This window comes from Cyprinus carpio, chromosome A1 (assembly GCF_018340385.1).
Source record: "Cyprinus carpio isolate SPL01 chromosome A1, ASM1834038v1, whole genome shotgun sequence".
Taxonomy (NCBI): Eukaryota; Metazoa; Chordata; class Actinopteri; order Cypriniformes; family Cyprinidae; genus Cyprinus; species Cyprinus carpio.
The window spans coordinates 18,984,812-19,003,437 of NC_056572.1; the positions used below are offsets into that span (position 1 = coordinate 18,984,812).

The 18,626-nt window shown below is 35.7% G+C and overlaps 2 protein-coding genes across 7 annotated transcripts; both read left to right on the forward strand.

The window, feature by feature from the left end:
- The first annotated feature begins 688 nt into the window (after positions 1–688).
- Positions 689–14,434, forward strand: LOC109090334 (glycerol kinase). Of its 5 annotated transcripts, none has more exons than XM_042756434.1 (21): positions 689–880; positions 2,577–2,650; positions 3,242–3,348; positions 3,443–3,520; positions 5,753–5,832; positions 6,121–6,258; positions 6,529–6,638; positions 7,336–7,402; positions 7,776–7,793; positions 8,424–8,459; positions 8,658–8,725; positions 9,621–9,663; positions 9,793–9,873; positions 9,950–10,028; positions 10,136–10,232; positions 10,448–10,532; positions 10,742–10,862; positions 10,997–11,140; positions 11,720–11,806; positions 12,404–12,490; positions 13,074–14,434. In XM_042756434.1, exons 1-21 carry the CDS (start codon positions 788–790, stop codon positions 13,085–13,087), a joined length of 1,707 nt encoding a protein of 568 aa, XP_042612368.1. In that variant the 5' UTR covers positions 689–787; the 3' UTR covers positions 13,088–14,434. The 5 variants fall into 5 exon arrangements, with proteins under 5 accessions (XP_042612368.1, XP_042612376.1, XP_042612390.1 ...); XM_042756442.1 differs by having other exon boundaries at positions 13,077–14,434; XM_042756456.1 differs by lacking the exon at positions 12,404–12,490.
- A 1,501-nt stretch (positions 14,435–15,935) lies between these two features.
- zgc:64002 (uncharacterized protein LOC393330 homolog) lies at positions 15,936–18,297 on the forward strand. 2 transcript variants are annotated; one of them, XM_042756482.1, is made up of 3 exons: positions 15,936–16,314; positions 16,393–16,600; positions 17,176–18,297. In XM_042756482.1, exons 1-3 carry the CDS (start codon positions 15,966–15,968, stop codon positions 17,600–17,602), a joined length of 984 nt encoding a protein of 327 aa, XP_042612416.1. In that variant the 5' UTR covers positions 15,936–15,965; the 3' UTR covers positions 17,603–18,297. The 2 variants fall into 2 exon arrangements, with proteins under 2 accessions (XP_042612416.1, XP_042612408.1); XM_042756474.1 differs by having other exon boundaries at positions 15,948–16,314; positions 17,173–18,297.
- Positions 18,298–18,626: the final 329 nt, after the last annotated feature.

The following is an 18,626-nucleotide window of genomic DNA, read 5'->3' on the forward strand; positions in this document are numbered from 1 at the left end:
CTTATTATGGTTTCATAATAATTTGTATCAATATGCTGTTCCATACAGACCAACAATCAGGGTGGTAAAGGAGGCGGGGTTGTCTGACCGCACTAAATAAGGTTATAATAAGGAATTAAATAATTGTAATTTTAATAATTGTAATTTTGCTCGCCCCTAAAATGGCCTGATGAATACGTGATTTATTCCCCAAACAAGTTAAGCTTGAAGTTTCTGCAGAACAAAAGTGAGCGTTTTCAAGCTAGTTGTTGTTTCTAAATTGTGCAATGATTCCCGGCACGTTTTCTCTCAGGATCATTGGTCCAAATTATTATTAATAATATATTATGTAGCACCAATAATAATCAAACATTATTTTATATTCAACATAAAAAAAAAATAAATAAATAAATCATGATACCTAATTTAGATTTTAGAATCATGAGCAATTTGTAATGTATAAAAAATTGTTGCGTTACTAATCACAAAACCCATCGTAACATCACATTACATTGCATTTATTGCATATGTACAGTTTTATTACAAACTTTATTACAATTCTCTATAATAAAAAGTTTAAACTCCAAAGTTTAGATTCCAACGTGTGATGCCTTCGGTAAATAGTGTATGCCAGAGTGACGTTCACTAGGAAAACCCTCCTACTGGAATGCAGCGTGTGTTGACGTCATCACGTGCCGTCTGTGCCGCGCACTCGCAGACGTCTAGGCGGGAATAAGGGCGGAGCGCAGAGCAGTGAGGCCAGTGTCCAGTCTTATATTTCTGGCTGCTGTGGTCACTCACTGATTCAATGAACGGCACCATGGCTGCATCGTCGAACAGGATCATGCTGGGCCCCCTTGTAGCTGCTATCGATCAAGGCACGAGTTCAACACGTTTTCTGGTAAGTCGCATCTCGAAGGACAAGTCATCGTGTTGTGGTGGAGCTTTAAGTGGCACGCATACAGACAGACAGATTGGAGAGTCCTCCGTGCCCTTGCCAACATGTGCGGGTAAATGTACCAGAGCCGGTTCAGCTGGAGTAACGTACTGTAATGCCAGTTACCCACATGGATTAAATTCAGTTTCTGAATCTGCTCATTCGCACGATGCTAATTGAAAGTTAACCGAATCCTTCCTACTGTTTGCTCAGTGATTGTGTCTCAGAATCTGTTAAATTCATCATGCTAAGAATTTTACACAATGTTTGGATTTCAAATGTTTGCTAAAAATACTTTAAATCCCACTATAATGACAGCTGTAATGCTGTCTGAGCGTCCGATATTTTTAAATGACAGCCTCTCCATACAGTGTATTGTCCAGGTAGGGTAACGTCAGGTGTTTTGGTTCCAATCGTGTCTTGTGCGGATTTCTGCTGGTCTTAGAAAAAAGTTTTAATACGCCATTCCACAGATTAAACAGGCAGAAATACTAAGTAAGAACATTACTTTTTGTTTCTTTCTTTGGAAGATCAGAGGGTACAGTAAAATTATTTCCATATTCTAGTATTTGGCAGCAGAGCTATTCAAGCCTTAAACCTTTTTTTTTTTTTTTTTTTTTTTTCAAATGATTCTTAAATGTTCTTAAGAAGGTCTTAAATGGGTCATATGATGCAATTTCAATTTTCCTTTCTCTTTGGAGTGTTACAAGCTCTTGGTGCATAAAGAAAGATCTGTAAAGTTGCAAAGACTAAAGTCTCAAATCCATAGAGATATTCTTTATAAAAGTTAAGACTCTGCCACGCCCCCCTAAAACGGCTCATTCTAACACGCCCCCACATGTCTATGTCACTATGTGAAAATATTTGCGTAATGCCGTCCAAATTTTCATGTAAGGAAGGCGTGGTTTCAGTAACCGCAGTTAGTGTTGAAGCAGCCATGTCAGGGAGATGCTGTGTATCTAGGCGAAAACAAAAGCTCTTTATTTGGCCTTCTGAAAGTAGATGCATTTGTGTTTTTTGAACATTAAAGCATGTCAACATATTCTGTTACTCCAAATACACAAAATAATGATCTTTAAAAAAGCATCATATGACCCCTTTAAGTTTACCTTCATAAAACCTGCAGAAACCCTGCTTGTGGTGCTCCGTTAGAAATGTCACTATTGGCTACAGTGGGCAGTATGTGTTCAATCTGACAAGGTTGTGGCACTAATAGTGGACAATGCAACTCAATATCCTCTGTTTGGGTCTATCAGGAAGACAAAAATGTATATAAGAACGTGTGTTTGTGTTAAAAGAGGGTGTGCTCTGACAAAAACATTCCTCATATTGTTAAAATGTTGAGGGCAGAATTGTTACACAACATAAGAGCTCAGAATGAGGTCAAACACTGTGATTAATGCCTTTGTAATTGTTGGAAATTCCAGTTTTCAACATCACTGACATTTCACTGCAATACTGCCAGAAAGCAAGGTTAACTTACTGTCACATATACCCTGAACTCTCGGTTAATTAACCCAAATATATATCTGATTTCTGTCTTTCTAATACTGTATTTTGAATAGGGGCAGATTGGAGGGAAACAGATAACTGACTCATATATTATCAAAAACTTAAAGGTTTTTGTTAACTTAAAAGTTCTCTATTCTTTTATTTGTAGGTTTTCAATGCAAAAACAGCAGAGCTTCTCAGTCACCATCAGGTTGAGATTAAACAGAGCTTTCCCAAAGAGGGGTGAGTATTGTGTCCTTTGTATTGACACACGCTAGTTCAATGGGGCAATGCATTATGCAATATAGTAAGAGTATAACTTGTGATTGAAATCACAAGTTCACTGTTGGTTCATACTGTTATTCTGGATGAGCTGAATAGGATTTCTTCCATTCACATTGATTGCAAAGATGTCAGCTGTATTCGGTTATGCACAGTGTGCTATATTTAATGTGGCTAGTTGGAGTGAGAACCAGGGTTATTTTAGTATCATTGAGATACTATTGTAGTTTTTATTAATATTTTGAATTTGTTACATTTTCTGTTTTCATTTTAATTTTGATTAGAGTTGTAGTAGTTTTGTTGTTTTTGTCATGTTTCTTACTTTTAAAAATATGTATATATAGTTTTGATTAATTTTTATTTCAGTTTTAGTTATTTTAGTAGAACAAGTTAAACTAGATGAAAATGAGAAATATTTTATAAAATAAAGTTTTTATTTTTTATTTTTATTTCAGTTAAACTTTATTTTATTTAAAATAACAAAACCATTTATGGATTTAGTAGTAGTAAACTATAATAACCCATTAAAAATGATTTATTGTCTTCCCTCAGCTGGGTGGAGGAGGATCCAAAAGAGATTCTTCAGTCTGTGTATGAGTGCATGGACAGAACCTGTGAGAAAATGACCCAGCTCAATATTGACATCTCGAACATAAAAGGTATTAAGACAACTTGTTATTTCTCCATTCAACTGTTATTACATGCTCATGGTTGTTTATTTTAATTTCTTCACGTGTTTTAATCTGTCTGCAGCTGTTGGTGTGACCAATCAGCGGGAAACCACCCTTGTTTGGGACAAGGAAACAGGAGAACCACTTTATAATGCTATAGGTAAATAACATTACCTTCCTATTACATATGACCAGGGGTGGACTGGCCATCTGGAGTACCGAGTGTTTTCTTGGTGGGCCACTGGACAATGTGGCTAGACGTCCTGTTGTTACACAAATGTATAAAGAATGAATGATGATCATTCATCGGCCTAGGTAGTCAAGTCAGTTCACCTTTATTTATATAGAGCTTTATACAATACAGATTGTGTCAAAGCAGCATTAGAGTGTTAAACAGGAAAAATGTGTGTTGGCCAGTGTTGGGCAGTAACTAGTTACAGTAATAATATGACTTTTTGCAGTAACTAGTAGTAATATTTCAGTAATAATATTACCGTTGCCATCCATAAAACAGCTTGGTACTTATTTACTTTTGATGCCTTAACCCCTACTGATTTGAAATCCAATAACCCAATAATTCCTAGATTTATTTGATCATTTTCATGACTCGCACAGGCACATGAAGTCACCAGTTAATCAGGAAAGCTTGGAATATGCAAAAGCTTACATTCAGGAGATGGAAATAATGCCATTGCACTGATTTTGTCAGGAGACAAGGTGATCTGAACACAGATGTGTAAGTTGTGGCATTATGAAAGTTGTGGTATTACATTACTCTGGCATTACATGGGTAACAGAGAAATTATAGCTACATTTAGCTTCAAGCTACACAACAATTAATACAACACTTTTACTTAAAAGTCACTATCAGTCACCGTTGAGTGTTTGTAATAACTTCTGACTGCGATCCAATGTAGATTTTGGTCAAATGATGAGGCAGAAATATATTGTTAGTGACATTTTAGAAGAATTTTATGGGGAAGATACACTAAGATGCAATAAGACAATAACAGCCCTGTTGAGTCAAAAACATTCATCTATTTAGCGTACTCAGGCTCAATGCTGCAGTGTATGTACAAATGATTGAGATGACCAATCAAATCAAAGAAAGTGGGGTCAACAATCCCGAGTTCACGACTTTGCAGACCCTGGTCCCAAATCAGAGCAATATGTCCTCATCCTAGTGGGACATTGGTGCTTCACTTTTCTTCAATGGAAAAGAGTGAAGATCTGTCCTCCATATTTTTACAGTCTATGCTTTAAGTATTTACAGTTAATTCTCTCTTTTGGATTGGAAAAATTCAAGTGTCTTCTTTGAGATAAGACCAGGGTTCATGAACTGTTGCCATTTTATTTTGGGTTTGTACTTTTGGGTATGTGCTTAAAAGGAAGGGTTAATTCACCATTGACCATTCATCATTTACTCACCCTTACATCATTTCACTATAAAAATTAATGCATGATTCATCAAAATGAAACTGCAATTTTTTTCATGCGCGGCTTGGCAGTGAAGCATGGTTTTGTAATAAGTAGTAAATAATTCTCTATCCGAAGTCCAGAGAGCGCTCTCCCACTGAAACACCAAATATGCCCAAATATGTAATACACATTGTTGCAGGAAATCCCTATCACAGCCTTATGAATAAACAAGACTGAACTGCTTACATTGATTAAAAGTGACTAATAAAATGCACGACTATGGCAATATATGGTTTATCTAATTGTTATTATAATAAAGTATATTTATAATGCAGTGCTAATAGACATAGCCTTTATTATTGCATAGAATACTATGAAAATGTATTCCTCATTCTGTGTGCGTGCCTTATTTTGTGTAAGAAGCCACATCATCTCACAGAAGGATTTTATTTCAAACACTCAACTGACGTTATGAAGTGAGTTTGGATTAAGGACTGTCAAGCTCCAAAAAGAACAAATATAACCACGAGAAAAAAGTCCATGTGACTTCTGCACTATATTTACTATATAATCTTCTGAAAATTCTGAGGCCATACAAGAGCATTTTGTGAAATGAGTGGATTTGATGGTGTAATTCGACTTTAGCAACCCTGTATAGAAAAGAGCTGTGTAAAAGTTCTTCTATTTGCCATGTACACCAGGAAAGAATAGACAAATGATAATTTAAAGAAGTATGTCAGTCATTCATGTTAATAAGCACAAAAAAGTTTTATTTAAAAAAATTGCTCTGCTCATATTGAGCCGGTGTGGTGTATTGGGGATCAGGTGTGGTGGGCCGCTCTATGCCAGAAAGTCTAGGGGAACTTTTTACTCCAAGTCCACCCCTGTATATAAGTATGAGTAGTCATATCTACTGCTTTACAGTCCAGAATCAAATAACCAAATAATTCCTTATTTGTTTGGATGTGTTTAGTTTGGCTTGATCTGCGGACCCAGTCAACAGTAGAAAGGCTCATCAACAAAACTCCAGGCAGAAACAAAAACCACCTGAAGGTGAGAGTGACAGTGTCTCTTTGTAAACTTGTACAGTTATATCCACAATCCATTATTATGTTAAAAAAAAAAGTTCAATATGTCTGACAGTTAGTCTTTTTTAAAGTCCCCATGAAATCAAAATTTAAGTTTTGGCTAAAGACTGGCTATTTTAGCCCTCCCCCTGATTTCTTGTTTCAGACAGAAATATATCAAAACATTGAGAAAAATTGTGCTTATCAAGCCACTTTACACAAAACACTTTTGGCAAAACTTAATAATATTTCTTACTTCTCTTGCTTCATACAGCACAAGACTGGCCTACCCATCAGCACATACTTCAGTGCAGTGAAGTTACGCTGGCTGATGGATAATGTGGAAAAGGTCCATGAAGCTGTGCTCTCTCACAGGGCCATGTTTGGAACGGTGGACTCTTGGCTTATCTGGGTAAGAACAGTGGCAGTGAGGTTTCTCTTATTAATTTCTATAGTGTTTGTGTACATGTTTTTTGAGGTTTGAGGGTAAAAGAAGAAATCAGTGCATGGCTTGGGGGCAGTATACTCAAAAATAAACTCAAGCACTTGGTCATGGATTGCTTTCACATCCTCTAATCTGGTGATTCTCAACCAGACAACCACTGCTCTAATCAGTATGAAGTGATCATCATGTAAATATTTTGACTTGTTTAATTAATCAGTGATAAAACCTAACTTTCAGAGTCTGACTGGGGGGAAGAAGGGAGGTGTTCATTGCACAGATGTAACCAATGCCAGCCGAACAATGCTCTTCAATATTCATACAATGGACTGGGATCCAGAGCTCTGCAAGTACGTACAAATTTGCATTCACACATTTTTATATGAGTCTTTCTGGACCAATGCTTATTTGCATATGCAAAAGCCAAAATGAATACTCTGCCCTAAAAATGAAAATTCTACAATCAGAAGACTTTGGTTCATAACCTGGGCTCATTTGGACCACCTTTATGTTTGTTTTGTTACATCTGAAAAATGTAAGTCATACATTTGGAATGCCATGATAGGGAGTAAATTATGAGAATATTTTCATTTTGGATGTGGAGTATCCCTTTAAGACTGGAATACACTTAATGGCTTTTAAAATCTACTCTACACATTAACATTACACACTTGCCAATTTGTAAATGGTTACAGAGAAAAACTGACCATCATGCATTAAATGACTATCACACACTACCAGACTTTTAAGTCATTCCAAACACAACAAACTCTTCCAGAAACATGCACCTCATTGCAAGGAGACACCTGAAACAAAAATGAAAACAATATTGTTCTAAAATCTGCCCAAAATATCAAACATCATGAATTTGTTAGACATCCTCTCACTCTATGGAATATAAAATGTCAACTCTGACTGCTCAGAATCTGTAGACTGGTGACCAAACAGCAAATAGGCAATAATCTGTGCAAACATTGTGTAGTGTATTCCAGTCTTCAATGTTTTTAAATACATATTTAAAACAAATATTTTCTTATTCTTAAACAGATATTTTGACATACCAATGGAAATTCTGCCAAAAGTGAGAAGTTCTTCAGAGATTTATGGTTTAATGGTAAGTGTTTGACCCCAAATAGAGAACTGCTTTCTGTACTTATGTTACATAATGCATGGTTAGGATTCTGTTGTGGTAAATTGTCATATTGCTGATAATGTGTCCTATTCAGGGTGCAATATAAGCATTTCTTTGAATGCAGGGCAAGAGAGAAATGAGAGAAATGATCTTTGCTCCAGAGCAGTGCCTGTCAAATAGTAACTGTTTATTCTTTAACTGAACATACAAAAAATCCACAAGCCCCAATAACATATTTCCATCCAAAGTTGAATTTTGCTCTGGAGCAGTCATTTCATGCTTTGGAGATTTTAGTGTGTCCCTTTTTACCATGATTATATTTTGTGTCCTGTGATCTCTTCGGGCTGACTGATAGAAAATCAGCTCTAATCTGGTGAGTATCTCTAGCTGTCCACACTGTCATGTCTGGGAAAACTTTGCTGTGTCGTGTTGTTATCACAGAAATTGGTGCATTTCCAATATGGAGCAAACTTGTTTTTCACATTTTGGTTGTAAGTGCAGTTTATATATTCATGAGTTAAGGTCTCATTGGAAATGTACCAGGTGGTGATCTCGTCATTGCTTTTCATTGTGTTTTGGCTTGACACCCAATGCACTGCCTGTCCTTCAGTTCTTGAAATTTAGGAACTTTTTTCATTTAGTTTTATGGCTACGGTCCTCTTCTTTGTTGCCTTTTTTATTCATTCACTATGGCTGAGGCCACACCATCTTGAGTTGCAGTGATGAAAATAAAGTTTTTTTCACATATTTGCAGAGTCACTGATTCTTCTTTTTTTGTGGAGTATGTTTACAGCAGATATTTGCAGCACACAGTGGCAGATGATTTGCCAAAGATGCTCATGTCCACTAAAGTATTAGATTTTATGATTATTAATCTGACTCAAGTGTTTGAGTTCTGACTAAGCAGGGGGCTGTATAATGCATGTTAGTTATTACATTCATTTGTATATTATTAAATTCTTGCCCTAATGTTTTACTTTTTAATATTACATTTTCCTTACAGAAATCTGGCCCTTTAACTGGTGTCCCCATATCAGGGGTAAGATTAATAGATTATTATTATTAGAAAGATTACAGTTTCTTTCTGCCTTGCTCTTAAGTAAGTATAATATATTGTCATGAATTATTTTGTTGAGTTGTTAACTCAATAGTTAAATTGACCACAATGCATATAAAGTACAATATCTTCAAATCTTCAGAAATAACACTTTTCCTTTAAATTAACATTTGTTTACAGTGTCTTGGGGATCAGTCTGCTGCACTGGTGGGACAGATGTGCTTCAAGGACGGACAAGCCAAAAATACGTATGATTTTGTTTTGTAAATCGTCTTTTCACTTCATATGCAGTTGTATCACTGCACAGATTCTACACTGTAAAAAAAAATAAAAAATGTCTGGGACATTTATGGTAAAATACTGGAAGCTGTGGTTGCAAAACTGTACTGTAAAAATATGGTAGCAACATTTTAGTTTTTACAGACTTAAATTCACAATTAACTGATGTAATGTTAATATACCAACCTACTGAAGTACTAATATCTGTTTTGTACCATTGTAATACACTGATAACCACCAAAAACAGGTGGTGATGAGAAAGTCACATGATGTATCAAAGCACATCACAAATAGCTTTTCCACAAGCTGGGGGAAATACTTCTCTATAGAAGGTGCACGGTGTTATTCACACAAATACTGAACACCATCATGGTAACACACGATACTGAAATAATGCAATTAACATTAATTTAAAAACATTAAATGCAAGATAAAACCCAAATGTACACAACCGATAAGAAAAAAATAAGAAAAATAGTTATTTCAACGAATATACATCAAATATGAAGTGTCATGCAGGGAATTCTGGTAGTGTCAATTTACGTTTTTTAACTGTAAATTATACAATAACTTTTTTCTCTTTAAAAAAACAAAACAATTTGAATAGTATTTTACTGTAAAATTACATTAAATGTAATTACAGTTATTCACTGTTTATGGTGTGGAAACTTACGGTTAACCAATTAACAGGTTTTTACTGTAGCATTTTTAGTCTTTTAGTGTTAAAATCATTTTTCACAGTGTATTGTTCTCTGCATAGCCTTATGTGTCAACATGTAAGAATGCGTGCTTAGACTAAAGAAGATGTGATGTGTATATTTGCTTAAAATGTGTAACTTGTTTTTTTTTTTTTTTTTTTTACAGTTATGGCACTGGTTGTTTCCTGCTTAAGAACGTAGGGACTAAGGTATTCAACAGGCATATTGCTTCAAAAATATGTTTTTTAAAATTTAATCTACATTGTTTTTTTTTTGTTGTTGTTGTTGTTGTTTTTTTTGTTGTTGTTGTTGTTGTTGTTGTTTTTTCATATCTTGAACCTGTAATGTCGGACCATGGACTCCTGACAACAGTCGCATATAAACTAGGGCGTGACAAGCCTGCCTGCTATGCACTAGAGGTAATGTTGTTGAATGTGGACATTGTTTATTACGCCAATCCCTCACCCTTGCTAATCTGGAGTTTTTCAATTCTAGGGTTCTGTTGCCATTGCAGGGGCTGTTGTGCCTTGGCTAAAGAATAATCTTGGAATTATCCAAACCTCTACAGAACTTGGTATGTTTGGATAAAAGGTTATACTTATAGTTATACTTATACCCTGATAGAAGAGCATTACCCAGTTTTGGAATATTTCATTTTAAACATTTCACTTTTCACCCCAGAGCAACTAGCTGCTGACGTTGGCACATCATATGGCTGTTATTTTGTCCCTGCATTCTCTGGATTATATGCGCCATACTGGGAGCCAAGTGCTAGAGGGTTAGTTACTGATACATCCATTTAAAAGATAATTTTCAGTTGATGTAAGCGATGTAGAAACACTAAAGCCTGAGAAGAATGAGCATCACATTAGAGAAAGGCTTTAGAAGTTTTATAAGAAGCAAACAAAATTATATTGTGAATTTCACAATGAGTGATTGTGTTATTACATGTGAAATGTACAACGTTGAACCTCTGTCTCTTGCTTACAACAGAATCATCTGTGGTTTAACACAGTTCACCAATAGGAGTCATTTGGCTTTCGCAGCACTTGAAGCTGTCTGCTTCCAGACACGAGAGGTATCCCTCCATGATTTGGCATCTGCATTATTATATGTTATTACATTCTGAAATTTAACCGTTGTCGAAGGAAATGTTTCTGTGTCCTACATGGCATCTGTGGTCTCTGCAAACGAATACATAATTTCAACTCAAATCTTTATTTCTGGCTCATTTAATTAGATGTGTAAAGGATGTAGGATGCTAAAGGATGCTCAAATTTGTTTCAGATTCTGGATGCAATGAACCAGGACAGTGGTATTCATCTGTCCCAGCTCCAGGTTGATGGAGGCATGACGTCCAACCGGTTACTGATGCAGCTGCAGGCTGACATACTGTGTATCCCAGTTGGTAAGATGCACATTTTCATCTTGTAAGTCTTTATATGAGTCTTTAAACACTGGTACATAAACACTGGTATAAATGTAATTTTACTGATGTTTGCAGATGGACAGATATGTGATATAATAAGTGTTTATTTACAGTAAAGCCGTCCATGCCTGAGACCACAGCATTGGGTGCTGCCATGGCAGCAGGAGCAGCTGAGGGAGTCAGTGTGTGGAGCCTAAACCCAGAAGATCTCACAGAGGTCACTTCAGAAAAATTTGAACCTCAGATCAACCCAGAGGGTAAAGGAATCTAAAGTGCATTCAGAACTAATGGAAATTGTATGTAAACTACTGGAAATTCTATTTTATTTATGTGTGTGTGCATAACACTTGCTGAAATTATTTAATTTGCAACAGGGTTCAATGTAATACTGGATTCTTCCAGGCCATAAATTGTGTTCATGACTAAAGGTGTGTTCACACTTGGTTCTCTTGATTCTTTTGGGCTGGACTGAAAAACCAAATAATACATTATAGTCCAGGTCCTCTTAGGTTTTACACAGTCATTTTAAACAGAAAACCTACAGATACATAACAAAAGACATAAGGATATGGTTACATGGCACCTATGACAAGAAGAATGACGTATGCTTGAGCATCCTTCCCTTTTTAAGGTCGCATTTTGTGACATCACTTCCTTTTTTTGGTTAGTTTGGTTAGGTCATGTCTTTTGTCCATGTTGCTTTCATATACAGTATCGGACTGAGAGCCACCTTTTCAGGGGTTTTGTGTGAACACACCTTAAATAAATCCCTAAAACTGGCCATTGATTAGGATTCTAGTTGCAGATGGAACTTGAGTTTTTTTTTCTCTGCACAGAGAGTGAACTTCGATATGCTCGCTGGAAGAAAGCTGTTCAGAGGGCTATGAACTGGGAAACCACAGAACCAGTCAACAATGGAAATGGTGTGTTTTTTTGTTTGTTTGTTTTGTTTTTTGCTTTTTGTTTTGATTTTACTTAAATGACCAATCAACAAATCAGAGAGAAACACCTTACACAAATGCAATAAATAACAAAATCAGTAAATAGTTATATGTAATTATATGTTCTTGTTTTATATTTAAATTAGTATAAAAAAAAAATTACATGGTAATGGATTTTTTTTCTGAATCTTTTCGCTCAAATTTGTTTTTTATTAGAAAAATAAATAAAAAATTTAACTAGGCCCACAAAAGTAGTCAAAGAATGATGTAGGTTTACAGTAATCAGTAACCCCAGAGGTATTGACCCAGAATGTCCAAAGTCAGGGGAAATGATTGTTTTGCAAGATTTTTTTTTTTTTTAACAAGGGTACAAAGTTCTGTTTCTGGAGGTTTACTCTTCTGCAAAGTTATTGATTATCTGGTTCAGGTAGAACTAAACTGAAGTAAATTCAGTCTCCAGGAGAAGAATAAAGTTTCTGTTGGTTTGACTAAATCAGTAGTTACTTAATTGTCCCACTTGTTTTCTCTTTCTTTCCACTGTCTTGTGTGACATGGACCTGTGTTCTGGACAATCAACAGAGGAGACTAGTATCTTCAGTAGTGTTCCCTTGGGCTTTTACATTCTGGGTAGCATGTTTATGTTAATTGGAGCAAAGTACATCGCAGGTCAGTGTGAGAGCGAGTGAATGAGAGATGGTTAAAGAGATAGATGCATGTTTTTGTATGTGTGTCCTCCTTAAAGTCCTTCAGCCTGAGAGAGAGTGGTGAACGTGAGTGTACTCATGGGATAACCACCACACATTAGTTTTCTTCCAGTAGATGTCTTGAAGTATGTGTGAATGAATGGTGTAGAATAGCATTTCATGCGAGTCTGTAAGGAGGAAATTATGGAACAGGTCCTATTCATGTATGATGGGGATATACTCAAAAAAACAAAAATCCACAGTTCCCAATTTTTGATCAATTGGAGAATGTAAGAGATGGCTGTAAATATATGGCTTGGTTTCGTGAATTGGGTGGGAAAAAGGTACCTGTTCTAAGAATCTCCCTGTCTGTCCCAAACTTGCTTTTGCCGTCACTTCGATTCAGTGTTGTTTTTCCCTTGTTCACAATCTTTTTTCTTCTCTTCTCATCCAGTGCCACGCTATCTTAAACATTTGTGTGCATGTTGAAAACTACTCTGCTTATCGGTTGAGCAGACATATAGTTTTTGCTGTTTTAACATTCCTTTTTTTCCCTCTCAATAAAGCAGGGCAGAAGTAGACTTGAACCTTTCTGCATTTCAGAAGATTGAAGATGAAGTCATAAGAAGGTCCATGGCTTACCCCTTCAAACTCAAGATGTGCTATAGTTGCCTTGGCAAAAGACATTCCATTGAAACAGTTGTTACTGCTTTCTGTAGACATGGTACCTCAAAATGTAGCAGAAAGTTTTATTGACCATATTTGGTATGAGGACGACATCATTTTTCATGTCCGGATTACTGTAGTTTCCCCACACTGTTCTCTAGAAAGGAGCTCCATACTTTCACACTGAAGCTGCTGTGGCTTTGTGTTTCTGGTATTTTGCATGTACAGTACATTCTAATGGAATTGTAAATGATAGTAATCAATTCTCGGCTGTGCAAATCAGTCATTGTCCAATTTAATTTAATTTTTTAATGGCACTAAAAGTCACAGACATCAACAGGCATGTGTCTATGTATGGTGGTAAAGTTTTAGTTTGAAGTTTGAAAGAACAAGACATACTATTAGTACAGTTTAGTTACTTCTCAAACCTATTCAGGAGAGTTTTACTGCACTTTATAATGTATTATGCTGTTATGTGTAACAGCAAGGGAACTCTACATAATCTCATGTACATAATGTTGTGATGTTTTCCTCTTTTACAATTTCATATGCCTTTTGTAAATGGTTGTCATTTTGTCTGCAAAAATACTGTGTGTACCAGTCCAAAACACTGTGGCCCTGCTGATAGAAGTTGCACTACTGCATAGCTTCTGCCTCCTATAAGAGAGAGCATTAAACAGGATGTCACTTGAGCAGTATTGAGTCAACATCTGAACAATTACTTACAAGGTCTGTGTAAATATATTTGAACAAACATACTGTTTTGTTATCAACTGTAGAGCACTTAAATTAAATTGTCACTGTAATTTAATCTCTTAAATTGTGCATGTAAATTACAGCCCAAGGAAGCACTGATGTTAAAATCTAAAATTAATTTGATAAGTATTTCCTTTCAGTTCCCTTTCTGTTTAAATATCTAACTTGAAAGGAAACCATTAATACCTGATTTTCTGTCATACTTGATGTCTGTGTAATGAAATCAAGTTCCATTACAATCAAGAATTTATGAACAGGTGTAAACATAAACAGATGATTTGTTTTATTATTTGCTAAATTTAATGATACAATTGCCAATATAGCGATCTTCTTCGATGCACAAGGTTGCATTTTAAAAAGCCAATCTGTTTGATGAGAAGCGTTTGCATAATGTACTCTGAATGGTACTTCATTGATTTGTGTCCATGAATACTTGAAATTCAAAAAAATTTCAAAAATTGTTTTACAAAAAAGCAGCCAGTATTAAAGTTCAGTAATTTGTTTACTTCGTGGTATGTGACTTTGATTGTTGAGCATTCAAAATTAAGATATCAGAATGCATACAAAAGTTACATCTTGGTTGTAGATGTTAGTGAGTGATGTAGTGATGTTCATTAGCACATCTTCATGCATTTCAGTTCTTTCCCCAGGATTTAAAGTAAATTTTCATCAATTAATTTTCCATTACTACACTTTTAGTACTTCACTGTCTTGAAACTGCTTCTGTGGATTAAAAGAAAAGTATGTTACTTTAGACTGTCGACATGCCGGATATTATCAAGAAACGATTTTGTTTGATAAAATGGACTAAAGTGGTGGACTTTGTATATATGAACACACACAGAGCTGGGTAGTAAATGATTACATGTAATCTGGATTACGTAATCAGATTCCAAAAATAAAGTACTTGTAGTAAGATTAAATTACATTTTAAAATACTCGAAATCAGACTGCAGTTGCTTTTTTATTGATGACATGATTACATATTTACACAACAGCAATGAATTATTCATAATTTATTGATTCTTTTTTTTAACCATCTTTTAAATGTTCCTTTCTAAAACATAGCGCGAATATACATTCAGAAAGTCATCCAGTTTTGTGGACATTAACACAAAGACCAGTCACTAGTCAAGTTCATTTTTTTAGTAAGTGTTTTATTTTGATTCTATTACTATTATATCGAATACTATTTTATATAGGCCTGGTAGTATTGGATAACAGTGTAAGGTTATGTATGTGTGTTCGTGATTGTGATGTTAGTTACATTTTTCCGCCACTAGATTGCGACCAGAGACTATTTTACGAGTCAGCGGTACAGACTGAAACAATGCACTGAGCAGTGCTGTCATCAGAACTCCCCCTCAGCTCAACAGATGACAGGATAGTAGGACAAAGATGTGGCTTTTCAAACTAATGTTTTATTTGTGTGGATATGAGATTAAGATGAAGAATGAATGCAGGTAATCACAATCGCTCAGTAATCTCTCATAATACTCGACTCCACATAATACAGTGATACAAGCTTTTAATGAAGCAACTCAAGTTAATAGTTCTAAAGTGACATTTTCCAATTAGTAAAGGAGTTCTAGTTCAAGTCACTCCGTCGTTGTTTTTACACACTCATGCCGTCCAACTGTATAAACGCAATATCACACTCGTAGACCTGGCTGTTTATCGGCACGCTGTGATCACCTGCGGCCTCGTGTGATATTGCTCATATAAATCGTATATTAATCGCTCATATAAATAAGTCGCTGCTTGCTTGGACACATGATTTTTGGATACACTACGTATTACAGTAATGTATTATATTCGCGGTTGTAGCTAGAAGGGATACAGCTACAGGAAACCAACAATTATTTTTTTCTACCTATTAGATTGTGTTTTATTAAAGTCTACCTACCCCAACCCTAAACCTTTCTTTACAGTAATGCAGATACAATAAATGTTGTTTGCATGAGAAAAAGGACGCAATATTGATGTGCGCATGCGCAGTAAACTCTTGTAGGAAAAATGTCAGGACACCTGTTGCGATGTCCTTAAATTTCATCCTGTCCTACCAGGGTTTGCATGTGCACATCAATATTGTGTCATTGATAGACACGCCCCTGAAGTCGGGACACCACATTTCCGCCTTCGTTGTTACAGTAAGGACCGTATTGTTTGCTCTTACAGTATCTACAACAGTCGTCGTTTATTTACATACAATACGTGCTGTAGTTATGACTGAATGCACGACCTTCACTGAGGGAGAGTTCTATGAGGGGCATTTTGACCCGCGAGCGTATGTGAAGAATTTCTATGCCTGCCCTAGCGGTCACGCTGACGAGAAGAATTTTCTTACTTTCGTTTTGAGATGCCTTAGCGGAGTTTTCTCAGCGGGTTAGCAATCCTATCAGTCGAATCGCTAGATGTTCTGTTTTTCCTAAATAATTTTGACACAAATGTTTGTTTTTAAAGGAGAACATAAGGGCAAGCGGCTGATCGATGTGGGCAGTGGACCATCTATCCACAGCGTCTTAAGTGCGTGCGACCATTATGACGAGATCGTGCTCTCTGATTTCGCAAGTAACAATCGTAGAGAAATTGAAAAATGGCTGAACAATATAGAAGGAAGTTTAGATTGGAAACCTATATTGCAGTACGTTTGTGAACTGGAGGGCAAAAGGTAAGGTAATTTTATTTCCATATTGTATATTGGGTGTTTTTTAAAGTAGGCTATAATAATAATAATAATAATAATTCTCATGTTTCCCCTCCCTCATAATTCTGAGTTTACATCTTACTGTTTTAACTTTTTTAGTTTACAGTTTTCCTCACAATTACATCTCACAAATTGGACTTCTCTTTCTCTGCTTGTTTTAGATTTATTATTTATTATAGTTTCTTATATTTATATAAAGGTTTCTCAAAATTATGGCAGGTTGCAATTAGGCCTACTTTTTCCCCGTGGCGGAAATGGCCTTCCATAGCCTACAGTAGGCCTACTATGTTGGCCTTGTTTACTTTAGAAAAACATTTAAGTTTAATTGTTTAATAGCACGAGGGAGGTCTAAATCCCATTTTAGACTTTGAATTAAAATGCATGTTCTTTTGCCTTTCTAAGACTAATTGCACTGGGAAAACTTAAGTTGAAGAAACACCCATTATAAATATGCCAAGGCCTACATTTTTATACAGCAAGTTCCTAAAACACTTCTTTGTATTTTGTTCATCTTTTAATTCATCTTTGGACTGTAGCAGCCCATCCGATTTGGAGGCTACACTGAAGCAACGAGTCAAAAAAGTTTTAAAATGTGATGTCCGGTTGGAGAATCCATTCTATCCACACACACTGGAACCAGCTGACTGTGTCATTACATCTCTGTGTCTGGAAGCAGCATGTAAAGACATTCAAACATACTGTCGTGCGTTACATGGGCTTACCAAACTCTTGAGTCCTGGTGGACTTTTGGTAATGATTGGTGTTCTGGGTGAAAGCTTCTACAAGGTAGATGATCAGCCCTTTTCTTGTCTTAGACTGAGTCGGGATAATATTGAGGAAGCGCTCAGTGGCTTAGGCTTCTCAATCCACGAGTTTAATTTACTGCCTGCAGAAGACAGAGAGAACAACTCTGTGTCTGACTTTGAGGCAGTTTTTCATCTTGTAGCGAGAAAACCCTCCGAGTGACAGATCAAACAAGAATTTATATAACACAGCAAAACAGTATTACTTAACGCTAGAGCACACCAAAATAAATCCCTTTATTTTTCCCTTTAACTGGGCCTTTGATTTTCCTGCTTATTAACAAATCCACTGTAGATGTTTTGGCATTTTAGATAAATATTGAATGCATAAATCTCAACACTTTTAAATGTGTTTTATAATGCAAGGCTTTTAAAAGATGGATAATAAAAAGAAAATTATTTTGGTTAAAATGTTAGGGTTTTTTAAATGTACTAATAAAGATATAACATTTTTTAAGTTAAATAATAAGAAATCTATTTAAATGATTTATGTTCTTTACACAATTAATACAAAAGAGATCTTCGTCTGTGCACTTGAGGAAGATTAGAGAATTCATCCAAACATTCCTCTCTATGAACCATTTAAATAACATGCCACAAAGGAAATAAACCAAGACCAAGTTAGTGTAGTATTGTACAGTAAGACTTCATGTCATGAGACAGTCTGCTTTGTATCAGAGTAAGTGTTCCAAATGGAAGATTAAAACAAATGAACTGTAAATGATTGGTTCTTGTTCATCTTGCAGAAATTTGTGACTCTCACAGACTTCAACACAAACGCTTCTGTCAATCATTGATTAAAACACTTTATAGCCTGTTTGTCCTCATTATACAATAAACGACTGCAGTTTGATTTAATTTGGTTTTAGACCCAGTTTTTTCCCAACTAAAAAGATCCAACTTAAATCACAACATCCCTCATGAACAGAAGTCAACATTTTAAGTAAGCTTCAATATCTGTCTGTTTCTTATACAATATGGCTTTGGAAAACTTGAATGCTTATCGAGTTGTTATTCAGTTTAAAAATATTGAAACCGGTGGCCAAGACACTGTTCAAAATCTCACATTTTGTGTTTCATATGGGTTTAGAACAACATGAGGGTGAGTAAATAATGTCATTTTCATTTTTGGGTGAACTATCCCTTTAAGGAGACTTGTGAAATCACTCAAAAGTCACTGAACGTTC